Source organism: Primulina huaijiensis, chromosome 13 (genome assembly GCF_012295235.1).
Source record: "Primulina huaijiensis isolate GDHJ02 chromosome 13, ASM1229523v2, whole genome shotgun sequence".
Lineage (NCBI taxonomy): Eukaryota > Viridiplantae > Streptophyta > Magnoliopsida > Lamiales > Gesneriaceae > Primulina > Primulina huaijiensis.
Window position 1 is genome coordinate 4,759,970 of NC_133318.1, and position 13,872 is coordinate 4,773,841.

Sequence of the window (13,872 nt, forward strand, 5' to 3'; positions counted from 1 at the left end):
CGCCTAAGATTTTGTCATCTTTTTATACATATCATATACATACACACACATATTATACTATATTATATTATATTATATATATTTGTAGATGGATGGATGACTATAAATGATTTACTGGGACTCGAGAGCCGACATGTTACCCAACCCATGCCCTTTTAACTTTACCAAAATTTGACTCGAATTGGTTGGGTTCGGGAGGGGATTTATTCTACACGTATCAATTGACGTCAATATATATGGTAAATTGCATTTTTTTTATTTTATATATTTGTTGTTTTGTGATTATGGTAATCTATACTATCAAATTTCGATATTAGTTTTATATTTTGAGTAGGTCTCTTGTGAAACGGACTCACGAATCTTTATTTGTGAGACAAGTCAACCCTACCGATATTCACGATAAAAAGTAATACTCTTATCATAAAAAATAATATTTTTTCATGGATGACCCAAATAAGAGATACATCTCACAAAATACGACCTGTGAGACCGTCTCACACAAGTTTTTGCCTTATATTTTATGATTTTTTTATAATTTTAATCATTTTCGTTGAGAATACTGATATAACCCTGACATAGTTTGTTACACATGATAAGATAAACATGTGATATATAATATAAGGATAAGTTAAGAATAAATAAGATGTAGGATATTATATTTAATGTTTGGTATGATTTTAACAAGAGTGATTAAATTTATATATTAGATTGTAATGACAAAATTAACTTTATCATAATAAATTTTATAATTTCGAAGTTTTTGCTTGAGTTCATATTTTTTATCTGTTCATGCGCCGACAGTGCTTGCATGATTTATTTATTTTTACCTAATTTTATATGTAATATGATAATTGAGCTCTTGATATTGTGAGTCATGTCAAATATCAATTTTTAAGGTTAATTGATTGATACTAATAATTTTATTGAGATTTATAAAAATCATTTATATAATTATCTCGAGTTCATTTTTATAATTAGCATATTATATAATATATAAAAATAAATAAAAATATTTATTTGATGGGACGGTAAAATGAGAGAACGATATGGTTTAAGATTTTTATATATCGAGGGCAATTAAGTCATTTGTAGTGTTTTTATCATTAAATTAAAATTATCACATGTAATAAAATGGATACATTATCCACGTATAAAATTATTTATCATCATGAGCTTTCTAAAAAAATACCAAACGTGGGATAATGAGGATTATTTATCAATCTCTCTCTTATCTCATGTACCAAACTATACTNTAAGTCATTTGTAGTGTTTTTATCATTAAATTAAAATTATCACATGTAATAAAATGGATACATTATCCTCGTATAAAATTATTTATCATCATGGGCTTTCTAAAAAGATACCAAACGTAGGATGAGGAAGATTATTTATCAATCTCTCTCTTATCTCATATACCAAACTATACCTAAACATATTAATCCACATCAGTGCTTTAATATTGCCACATCAGTGACACATTATAAAAATGACTACAATCTTAAAAAAACAAAGATAACATACTAAATTGATATTTTACAATATAGATGACCAAAATTACTGTGAGACATACATGACAAATAAAAAACATCTTTATATACACTGGCGGAGCCAGCATAGGCCCAGTGTGGGCTGATGCCTACACTGGGCCAAAAAAAAAATTTATATGTTTATATATATTTGTGTCTTCCGGCACCCTAGATATATTTATGTCTAAATTTTTAATTTGTGTATGCTATTATTATATACTTAGCTGATCCAATTTTCTTTTAATAATTTGTAGACTCAAATTTTAGACTCAATTTTTTACATGTTATTAGTATCCAAGTATAAACTCTATAGCCTTCTGTATGTGTTTTCTCTTCTCGAGTCACGAACGTCATATACTTTGATTAAGAATCATTCCAATTCATTTAAATTACTACTTCATCTTTCATAATCTCTAAAAAAATCCAAAATGCTACCAAATTTTAGGTTCATTTTTTTGTTCAATGTTTGTCGATCATTCAATTGTTTTATAATTTTATGCTTTTTCCAATCGATAATGAATTCATGCTTATTTTTCGAACGTATATTTTATATTTTATATCATATTTTGTTTTGATTTCGGATTTTGTACACGCTGTTGTTTGTCGTTTTTCTGACGTTTTCCCATCAATTATCAATGTTACTGGCTGTACGTAACTTGTGTTCAAACTTTATGACACATTATTTTTAGCTGTCGATTAATCATTGTTTTTTTTGGCTTTATTAATTATAATATATTGTTGCCTACACTGAACCAAGATTTTGGCTCCGTCCCTTAGAGAGGACACCAAATTAAGTGTGAGGACATGATAATAACTACTTGGAGAGGACACCAAATTAAGTGTGAGGACATGATAATAACTACTTAGAGAGGGCACCAAATTTTTTTTCCAATTTTACCTTTATATGATATTAATATTACACTTTTGTTTTTGTTTTTTTTTTAATTTCAACACACACTTTTATTTTTATTTATTTTTATTTCAAAAATTCAAATATCAATTTATTCTCTCCATAATTTGTCAAATTTCACTTTATTCCATCAATAATAATAAAAAAGATTGTACACACGCATCGCGTATGCATAATAACTAGTAATTTACAAATTTAGAGCTTCTAATAGTAACTGTGTTTTGGTGAAACCGAAAATATAATCCCAAAAATGCCCTCCACGCTATCGTACTCTTTCGTTGTTAAATGAATGGGTTAAAGTTTTCGATCTACCTCCCCACATTTCACCCCATTAGCCCCGTCGTTTAGCTGCCCATCTACCATCTTCTCACATTTCTGCTCCATTATCTTTCCCCACTTAACTGCCTATCTATTCTTTTTATTTTTTGTGATACCTCTTGTCTTATATAGAAAAAATTAAAAATTTAAAATGAGTTTATAATGGATTACAATGAATTTTTATAGCAACTTGGGTTAATCATGTAAGGGACGTTGTACAGGAAATAAACATATATTGTGTGTATCAGAAGTTAGTGTTGTGCTCGGTGTTGTCAACACGACACACAACACGGCAGCGGAAATTAATTATTAACACACAAATATAATTTTAATAAATAAACACCAGTTTTAAATTATGCACAAGTACGAATACTTGCGCGATGTCTCATGACAAAAAATTCACTAGAAAATATGTAAATCGTTTACACCAAAACAATACTAGTGAAAATAACAAAATCAAATTCCTTGACACTCTAAGGAATTAAAATATGCATCAAAAACCCAAATCAAATTTAGATGCATAAAATAAAAATGTGTTGCTTAAAACCAAACGAAACCACTCTTCGATCAACACTCTGCGTCAGTGTTATTCTTCAAGTATTGGCAACACCAATCGGCAACACAGTGAATCTGTGAATCAATCACCCAAATTCTTCACACGAAAATCTTCAATATCCGAACTCTATGTGTGTTCAGAAAAATCCAGCAACTTTCCTGCGCTGCAAAGTGATCACCCGATCACACAAAAACGTCTCATCAAAATAGACTCGGCTCATGTATTTTTTTTCTATGTATGCGCTCCTCTGCCGACCTCACGAAAGAGTCAAACCAAAATGCTCACACGAAAAGCTCCTACAAAAGTGATCACCGATCACATAAAAATTGCAGAGCAAATATATGTTGGACTTCTTGTGATTTTCTTCTCAATGAAAAGGTCTTTGTCCAACTTTCTCTCTACAACCCTATTATCTCTCTCTCTCTCTGCCACCACTATACGGCTGTAAGGCTATGCATACTTATATCCATGGCTTGACCTCAAAGTTATCCCATAGAAGAATCCTAGAAAATATAGAAACAAGATTTTAATTAGATATAAAACTCTTTTAAACAAAGATACAATATCTTAGAGATAAAAATCATATTAAAAACAATTCTTATAATATCTAGAGATAAATCAAGCAAGATATTATTCTCTAGAAATAAATCAAGCACAATCTCATAATCTAGAAACAAATCAAACACAATCTCATAATCTAGAAATAAATCAAGCAATAATCTAGAAAGGCAAAATCATAAATTGATAATATCAATTTATCAAAATAATAAAGGAATAAAATATTCCTTTCAATCTCCCCCTTTTTGCCTTTCTGGACAAAACATCCAAAAATGATAATCTTGGCAAGCATCTCAATCAGTTAAGCTCCCCCTGAGTTAAAGAGTGTCTCCCCCTGAGTCAAAGTTCATCTCCCCCTGAATAGAACATGCTAGAGCACTGGTGTTGTTGACAGTGTTGTCAACACCATCGTTAGAACACCTGAAAATATAAGAAGACATACGAAGGAGAAATTCATTAATGACGCAAATAGATATGAGAGCAACACAAAAACAACATTAAAGACAGAGTTTAAGTATTCATTCAATCCCAGCAACTCCAGATGCTTCAGCATCATTCCTTTGCATTTTTGGTCCTCACACTCCCCCTTTTTGACCAGAATGTAAGCCAAATTCCAAAAACATCATCTACTCAGCCACATGTTCTTTGACCTTTTGAATCTGTCGTAGAACAAACTCAATTTGGGCAGCATAATAAAAAGAGTCAGTGTTGTCAGCGGTGTTGACAACATCGGACTCAACATCAGCAGTATCTTCAGCCACCTGCAGAACGTGAGAGCAAATTATAAAGGTTCATCAGGAGTTGCACACAAAAACGCATAAAGAAATCACGAGAGCAAGGAAAGATTGCAAGAGTAAATAAGAACAAGCAAGAGTAATTATCAGAGATTTAACAGCAACAAAACATATATACTCTTACTCTAACAGATAAAATACACCGATGCAATCCTTCATCTCCGAAAAATCCACACGGTAAAGGTAATATTTCCGAAATTTACCCAAAACACTAATTATGGTTCTTTCCAAAAATCAAACAGTAAAATTGATTCAACTTCGTGTTACGACGATTTCAAAAGAATATCCAGTGAAACCCACGTCGATTATAACTCACTGACACAAGTAGACACTTAAATTCAAAATCTAGGTAGTCAAGGTTTTTATCAACTATCATAGGTCAAAACTGATATGTCACTGCACATGATGAATTCACGAAGCAAAAATCAATATGCATGTCCTAAATATGCCTCCAATATGATGAATTACCGAAATGTCAGGCAGTATATAAATTGTGATTTGTCTGAACTTGGTGTTGACAACACCTCTTGGCAACACCGCTGAGTTTTATTCAAACTTCCATAAAATTTTCTTTTGATTCAGAAATGATAGCTCCCACACTAGAAGAACGGTCTTCAATGGACTCCCCTAGGTAGCTTTTTTCATTGCTATTTTTACTTAGAAGTGGTAGCTCCCACACTAGAAGAACAGTCTTCAATGGACTCCTCTAGGTAGCTTTTTCCATTTTCTTCTAATTTTTTTATTTACCTCTGTTCTGTTTTTCTCCTTATGCTCACATTTTCCAAGTCACTTTTTCACATTGGACAAGATCACGATTTCCATGAACATCCTCAACTACTCGATGCCTTGGATTGAACATAATATTCTCCTCAACATTTGATCGGAAGTAGGAACACTCAGAGAGTACCTTTCAGAAATTGCCTTCACTGTTCAGACTTTACACAAATAAATAAGATGATTATTATTATGCAGTATGCCTAACATCCTAAAAATAGACATGCAAAAATGGTGTTGTCATCGGTGTTGGCAACACCAATGACAACATGTGTGTGTGATTATTGTACGCACATGCTGAGAGACTTCCGAAGATTGGAAAATCTCTCAAAGTTCAAAGGTTTCGTGAATATATCAGCCAGCTGGTTTTCAGTCCTAACAAATTCCAGTCGAATTATGCCTTTTTCAACCAAATCTCGAATAAAGTGATGTCTTATGTCTATGTGTTATGTTCGAGAGTGTTGAACATGATTCTTAGAAATATCTATAGCACTGGAGTTATCACAATATACCATCATGATGTCGCTGTGAAAACCATAATCCTCAATCATTTGATTCATCCAAACAAGTTGTGAGCAACAACTAGCAGCTGCTACATACTCAGACTCAGCAGTGGATAGGGATACACAATTTTGTTTCTTACTATACCACGACACAAGGTTATTCCCTAGGTAAAAACACCCACCCGATGTGCTTTTCCTATCATCTAAGTCTCCGGCCCAGTCTGCATCAGAAAATCCTACCAAGTTTGTATTTGTTTCTTGTGTGTACCTGCAATGTATCTAAGAATGCGTTTCACAGCTTTTAGGTGTGATATTTTTGGATTTGCTTGGTACCTAGCACATAAACATACACTGAACATGATATCGGGGCGAGTAGCAGTTAAGTACAAAAGGCTACCGATGATGCTGCGGTACATGGTGTTGTCAACACCGTCGGCAACATCATCTTTAGACATTTTTTCACTTGACCCCATAGGAGTATTTATATGCTTAGAATTATCATTTAAGAACTTTTTAACCAGATTCTTAGCATACTTGGATTGACAAAAAAATATACCATCATGCAATTGTTTAACTTGCAATTCAAGGAAGAAATTCAACTCTCCTACCATGCTCATTTCAAATTGTGATGACATGCATTCAACAAAGTTATCAACAAGTTTTTGTGATGAAGCACCAAAGATAATGTCATCTACATAAACTTGGCAATTCAAAATATCATGCTTCAATTTTTGAAAAAAGAGGGTTTTATCAACCTTACCTCGTTTAAAGCCCAAGTTGATCAAATAATCAGCCAACCTACCATACCATGCTCGTGGAGCCTGTTTCAGTCCATATAGAGCCTTCTTCAGCTTGTAGACATGCTCCATGTGATGAGGATCTTCAAATCCTTTAGGTTGACTTACATATACTTTCTCATTCAAAATTCCATTCAAAAAAGCACTTTTTACGTCCATTTGATACAACTTAATGCGCATATGGCAAGCTATGGCAAGCAACTGTCGGACTGACTCAATTCGGGCTACAGGAGCGAAGGTTTCATCACAATCCACCCCCTCAACCTGCGTATACCCTTGAGCTACCAACCGAGCCTTGTTTCGAACAATGTTACCAGATTCATCTGTTTTATTTTTGAAAATCCATTTTGTTCCAATAACATTGGTATTCGAAGGTCTAGGAACTAAATCTCATATATCATTGCGCACAAATTGTTCAAGTTATTCATGCATTGCATTGACCCAAAATTCGTCTTTTAGTGCATCGTTAATGTTCTTAGGTTCAATGTGAGACACAAAACAAGAGTGACTTACCTGGGAGTACTCGGAGCTCATGCACACTAGCCCAATCATCTTTCGGTAGTCGACCTTCTCCTTTTTCCTAGTTTGCACACCTTCATGTACTTCACCAATGATTTGTGATGATGGGTGATTTTTCTGAATCTTGTTGGGAATTTCTTTTTCACAATTGATCACCACATCATCTTCATCGTTATCATTATCCACAGTTTCTGTTCGGTTCAGAGGCGGTGTTGTGCTTGGTGTTGCCTCACTGGACTCAACACCAGGCTCAACACAAGTACTGGTCAGTGGCTCACTTATATCCAGCAGTCCTTCAGTATCATCCTCATTGGTTTTTCCTGTTAGATCTGCAAAATCATCAAACACCACATTAATTGACTCAATAGTTGTTCTAGTTCTCAAATTAAAAACACGGTAAGCCCGACTATTCATTGAATATCCGAGAAATAGACATTTATCACTTTTGGAGTCAAATTTTGCACGATGATCACGATCATTTAAAACATAACAAATACAACCAAAGATATGAAAGTATTTAAGGTTTGGTTTTCTTCCCATTAAGATTTCATATGAGGTCATTGTAGAACCACTCCTTAAATATACACGGTTGGAAATGTGACATGCCGTATTTAGAGCTTCGGCCCAAAAACGTTTTGACACATTCTTGGAACTTAGCATGACTCGAGCCATTTCTAGAAGGGTTCTATTTTTCCTCTCAGCTATGCCGTTTTGTTGAGGGGTCTTTGGAGCTAAAAATTCATGAATGATACCTTTCTTGTCACACAAATAAGTAAAATGTGAATTTTCAAACTCTTTACCATGATCGGTTCTTATCTTGACCACCCTCACATTATACAAATTTGTTATCCTAGCATGCAATTTCTTAAAAATATCAAAAGTATCAGATTTTTCTCTAAGAAAACTTACCCAAGTAAAACGTGAAAAATCATCAACACAAACAAATGAATATTTCTTACCACCCAAGCTCTCAACATCCATTGGACCCATTATATCCATATGTAAAAGTTCAAGGCACTGTGTTGTCCCAAAGTGTTGCAACAGCGGGTGCGCAACACGGGTTTGTTTACCTTTCTGACATGGACCACAGACATACACAACACCTAAATTTAAATTGGGCATACCTCTCACAGCATCAAACTTACGCAGATTCTTCAAGGTATTGATACTCACGTGTCCCAGTTTTTGATGCCATAGGTCCAAATCATTTACCTTGACACTTCGACACTCATCACCTTCTCCCAAAAGAAAGCAATTGTCAGCAGACCGAGTACCTGACATAACACAAACATTGGCATTATTAAAAACTTCACAATTATTTTTGTTGAATCTAACATGTAAATTATCATCGCAAAGTTGACTTATGCTTATTAAGTTCGAATTAAGTCCTTCAAATGTAGAACATTGTGAAGTTCAGGAAGCCCATCAACGTTCAGGGTTCCTTTGCCTATAATTCTCCCTTTGGCACCACCACCATAGGTTACACGCCCACTTTTTACTTCAACATAATCCGTGAGGTGTTCTTTTGATCCGATCATGTGGCGTGAGCACCCACTGTCGAAGTACCATGCACCTGCAATGTTAGTTTTTAAAGAAGTATAAATGACATTGCATCGAATAACAGTTTTAGGTACCCATATTTTTCTTGTGGTAGTTTTCGTGACTGCGGTGTTGCGCATGGTGTTGTGTAAGACCGTGTGCAACACCTGATTTGATTGCCAATTCAGGTAGTCGTCTCTGAGTTTGTAGCAGAAGGGTCTGATGTGCCCAGGCTTATGGCAGTAATGACAGATAAAATGTCGCTTTCTGTGCTTTGGTTCAGAAGTTGACCATGATTTCTTGGTTTGTGACATTTTCACCGGAGGATCAACTTTCAAAGGAGAGGGAGAAGCTCTATTTTGTTTCGGCCTTTGTTCCGACGCTAGCTTTGAGATTGACAGAGTCTTCGTAGGAGGGTTCACCATTAAAGAGACATAATTGTCTTCACTTTCCTTTACAAACACAGTTGATATTGATCCGGAGTTGGAAGATTCACCATGTTCATATACACTTTCAACATATCCAAGACTAGCTCTGTTATCTTTTCCCATCATTAACATCGAGTCAAGTTTTGTTGAACTTGAGTTAAATTTTTCAAGAGTTTTTGAGGCCTTCTCAAGATCATCCTTAACTCTACAAAGCTCAAGATCCTTCTTGTTAAGCATAACTTCAAGTCGAGACACACATTCTTTCAGATCAGTATTCTCCTTAGAGAGGATTGAATTTGTTTTATTTCTTTTGAGCCAATCTTCGTACAACTCTTCATACATAGCCTGCACACTTTCAAAAGTGAGGTCATCAGAATCAGTATCATGGATTTTATGATTACCTGAGTCATTGTGAGATTTAGCATTGGGACACAAGGATTTTGAAGTGGTGTTGCGGCCTGGTGTTGCAACACCTGCGGCAACACCGTGCGGGTTGACTTGCAGCCAGCATTTTTCCTTCAAAACAGCAGACAGGAAAGAGTGCTCTTCTCCTTTACAAGATTCCGGATCTTCTTCTGAGTCGTCATCACTCAAGAAAATTGCCATGCCTTTGTTCTTACGAAGTCTGTTAGCACGTTCATTTGCATTCGATCCATCCAAGACCAGTGGTCTAAAAACAGCACTTGAAGCCAATACATCCATTGAGCTTTTGTTATATTTCCTGCAAAAACAACAATAAACCAGAATCAATCACTTAGTGTATCAAGCGTTGGCTCTGATACCACTTGTAAGGGACGTTGTACAGGAAATAAACATATATTGTGTGTATCAGAAGTTAGTGTTGTGCTCGGTGTTGTCAACACGACACACAACACGGCAGCGGAAATTAATTATTAACACACAAATATAATTTTAATAAATAAACACCAGTTTTAAATTATGCACAAGTACGAATACTTGTGCGATGCCTCATGGCAAAAAATTCACTAGAAAATATGTAAATCGTTTACACCAAAACAATACTAGTGAAAATAACAAAATCAAATTCCTTGACACTCTAAGGAATTAAAATATGCATCAAAAACCCAAATCAAATCTAGATGCATAAAATAAAAATGTGTTGCTTAAAACCAAACGAAACCACTCTTCGATCAACACTCTGCGTCAGTGTTGTTCTTCAAGTGTTGGCAACACCAATCGGCAACACAGTGAATCTGTGAATCAATCACCCAAATTCTTCACACAAAAATCTTCAATATCCGAACTCTATGTGTGTTCAGAAAAATCCAGCAACTTTCCTGCGCTGCAAAGTGATCACCCGATCACACAAAAACGTCTCATCAAAATAGACTCAGCTCTTGTATTTTTCTTCTATGTATGCGCTCCTCTGCCGACCTCACGAAAGAGTCAAACCAAAAGGCTCACACGAAAATCTCCTACAAAAGTGATCACCGATCACATAAAAATTGCAGAGCAAATATATGTTGGACTTCTTGTGATTTTCTTCTCAATGAAAAGGTCTTTGTCCAACTTTCTCTCTACAACCCTATTCTCTCTCTCTCTCTGCCACCACTATACGGCTGTAAGGCTATGCATACTTATATCCATGGCTTGACCTCAAAGTTATCCCATAGAAGAATCCTAGAAAATATAGAAATAATATTTTAATTAGATATAAAACTCTTTTAAACAAAGATACAATATCTTAGAGATAAAAATCATATTAAAAACAATTCTTAAATATCTAGAGATAAATCAAGCAAGATATTATTCTCTATAAATAAATCAAGCCCAATCTCATAATCTAGAAACAAATCAAACACAATATCATAATCTAGAAATAAATCAAGCAATAATCTAGAAAGGCAAAATCATAAATTGATAATATCAATTTATCAAAATAATAAAGGAATAAAATATTCCTTTCAAATCATTTTCGTGAATCAATGACGAATACGAAATAATTACTATATAGTCCCATTGTGCAGTCATACAGGCACGAGCCCGGGCTCGAGACGAGATAGAATGGTATCAGAGACGGTCACCGGCTAAGAACACCGGGAAATAAGTGCTATGTGGCGCAAATTGCTACATGTATGAGAGCCGCCTTTTGAACCTATTAGGCAAAGTCCTACATGACGGGAGCCGCCTCTTGAATAGGAGTCACCTCTATATTCTCGACGCTGGTGGATCGAGGGGTCACACTGTGATGAGGACATCGCGTTCTGAAGTGAGGGTGATTGTGATACCTCTTGTCCCACATGGTAAAAATTTAAAATGAATTTATAATGAGCTATAATAGACTTGTATAACAACTTGGGTTAATCATTTTCGTAAAGCGGGGACGAATACGAAATAGTTGCAATAGGACCCATTGTACAGTCATGCAGGCACGAGCCCGGGCTCGGGACGTGACATTTTCGATAGAGTATATCTAGATTCAAAGTTTTTTAACTTTAGATTTATATTATAATTTTATTCCATGAAATTTCTGAAAAGGGCTTGAATTTTTCAAAGTTAAAAAGCCTAATTTAATTTTTTTTTTTTTTTTGGTGTTTCTAGATCAAGATATAGAAGAATCACCCTTTTGGATGCATTACGTATGTATAAGCAACGCGTGTATCTCAGTGATTCGTAAACATAAAAGGCAAAGGCCGCCAGATTTTAATAGCAAGTTGAGACACTATTTGATTTTGATTCTTTATATGATATTACACCCATATATTTATAACTTTACATTTACATAATATTTTGCTGACGTTGTCAGTACTCATGCATAATTGCTCAAGTTATGCCGTCCTAATCACATCTACTAGAATTCTTACATCAACCATGACTTGTAGCTTTGCTACCCTAATCAATAGCATTAATATTCTCGAGTAGCATTTTTCAAAAGATCGTATGATTGCGCTTCAAGGTTGAAGGGATAGGACCAACAAGGCATGAACATGGGACATTCATCTCTAATAAATAAGTATTTTTAAAATAAATAAAAAATTAGGGAAAAATATTGTAATTTTGATGTTGTATGTTTGTTTATTTGAAATTTTAATCATATATGTTATTAAATTTCAGTTTCAGTTTGTCATCCTTTTTTTGCTTTTTGTTTTTTTTTTTTTTTTATAATTTTAGTCATTTTTCGGACATGACATTCATATGTCGTTGTTGTGTATTGACGACATGACACTGGATTGTATGTTGTGACAATAATTCTTTAGGGAAAAATACGAAAATTGACACATATTGAAAATATATAGTACTGAGGTAGAAAATTGACTATATAGAAAAACAAAAATTCCAAATAAGAAACATAGATGATTATGAATTTTAACAATATAAAAAACAAAAATTATAAATAAGAAATATATATGATTAAAATTGTAATTTTTCCCGACATTTAAGCCTCATTTCTAACTATTCTATTTTTGTTGCCAAATCGCGCGACTTGTTATCATAGAATCCCCACGAGGCAAGGCATGCACTTGATTAAAACATCACCAACACATGATCTCGTCGATCCATATGCTACAACTCTCACACAAACAGCTGTTGTCGCGCCTTAGAACCAAGCTCGTGCTAATGCGACTATGTATAGCAGGATCCATTATCGACAAATTCATCATATCCGTTCTTATTGAACAATAATAATTATCTCAAAATCTTTATAATGCGATGCGAGCTGGGTATTAATTACGGTAACCTCTATTTGAGAATCTATCTCTATTCAAATCATCGATTTACCAACATCAAGATCTAGAGATGACCCATAGATATAGACCAAGAAGAAGACTCTCATGATTTTAACACTGATTTTTCCTCCAAATTCAAGAGGTAACTTCCATGCACGTAACATTTTGTCTCATATAACTCTTATCTTATTATGTTCGTATTGAAAACCATCTTTATTATCATTGATCATTGTGTCATGTTTTGGATACAGACCCAACATAAGCGTGACCAAAACTGTCGGTATAAGAATTGCATTTAATGTGAATGTTGGTGGCTGGTGCAGACTTCTTTGAATGGACAGACAAAGAATTGTAATTGTCAAATTTGGCGAAAGTTTGAATACGCGTTTTTAACGCGTATTCACACGGTCAAGAGGCTCTATAAATAGAGCTCCCTCCTTCATTCTGAAATCATCCCTTCTTCGAGTTTTCTCTCATCTTATAAGCATTTGAGTGCTTAGTTCTATAATATTTGTGAAGTGTTTTGTTCTCCTGTATTAAGGGAGTGTGTTCTCTTTGGAAACACAGTGAGTGAGTTGTACACCACAAAATATTATGGTGGAAATTCTTTTCATCTTGCCCGTGGTTTTTACCCTAATAATTTTTAGGGGTTTTCCACGTAAATCTCGGTGTCCAGTTTATTCTTTATTTTCGAGTTTTATTATCTCAAATTCCGCAAGTGGGACCAACAAGTGGTATCAGAGCCTTGGTTTAAAATTTCTTAAAATTCTGAGTATGCTATGTGGTTGCAGCCTAGACTGATCTTCCACATCAGAAAAGATTTTTTGAGATTTTTTATTTAAGGCAGGATTATTTTGTCCAGTCTACTAAAATTGTTGTAGATATAATGGCGGAAAGGTACGAGATAGCAAAGTTCAACGGAAGCAATTTTATGCTGTGGAAAATAAAGATACAAGCAGTT

General features: G+C 34.4%; 1 protein-coding gene across 1 annotated transcript; it reads right to left on the reverse strand.

The window, feature by feature from the left end:
* Positions 1 to 7,156: 7,156 nt before the first annotated feature.
* LOC140991144 (uncharacterized) lies at positions 7,157 to 8,596 on the reverse strand. The gene is made up of 2 exons (XM_073461104.1): positions 8,380 to 8,596; positions 7,157 to 7,584 (listed from the first exon to the last, which is right to left on the reverse strand). Exons 1-2 carry the CDS (start codon positions 8,534 to 8,536, stop codon positions 7,157 to 7,159), a joined length of 585 nt encoding a protein of 194 aa, XP_073317205.1. The 5' UTR covers positions 8,537 to 8,596.
* Positions 8,597 to 13,872: the final 5,276 nt, after the last annotated feature.

Coding starts and splice junctions, on each gene's coding strand:
- LOC140991144 (XM_073461104.1), bottom strand. CDS start 8,536: ATGTCAGGTACTCGGTCTGCTGACAATTGCTTTCTTTTGGGAGAAGGT. Junction 7,585..8,379: donor TAAGTTTGATGCTGTGAGAG/GTATGCCCAATT, acceptor ATGATTTTGCAG/ATCTAACAGGAAAAACCAAT.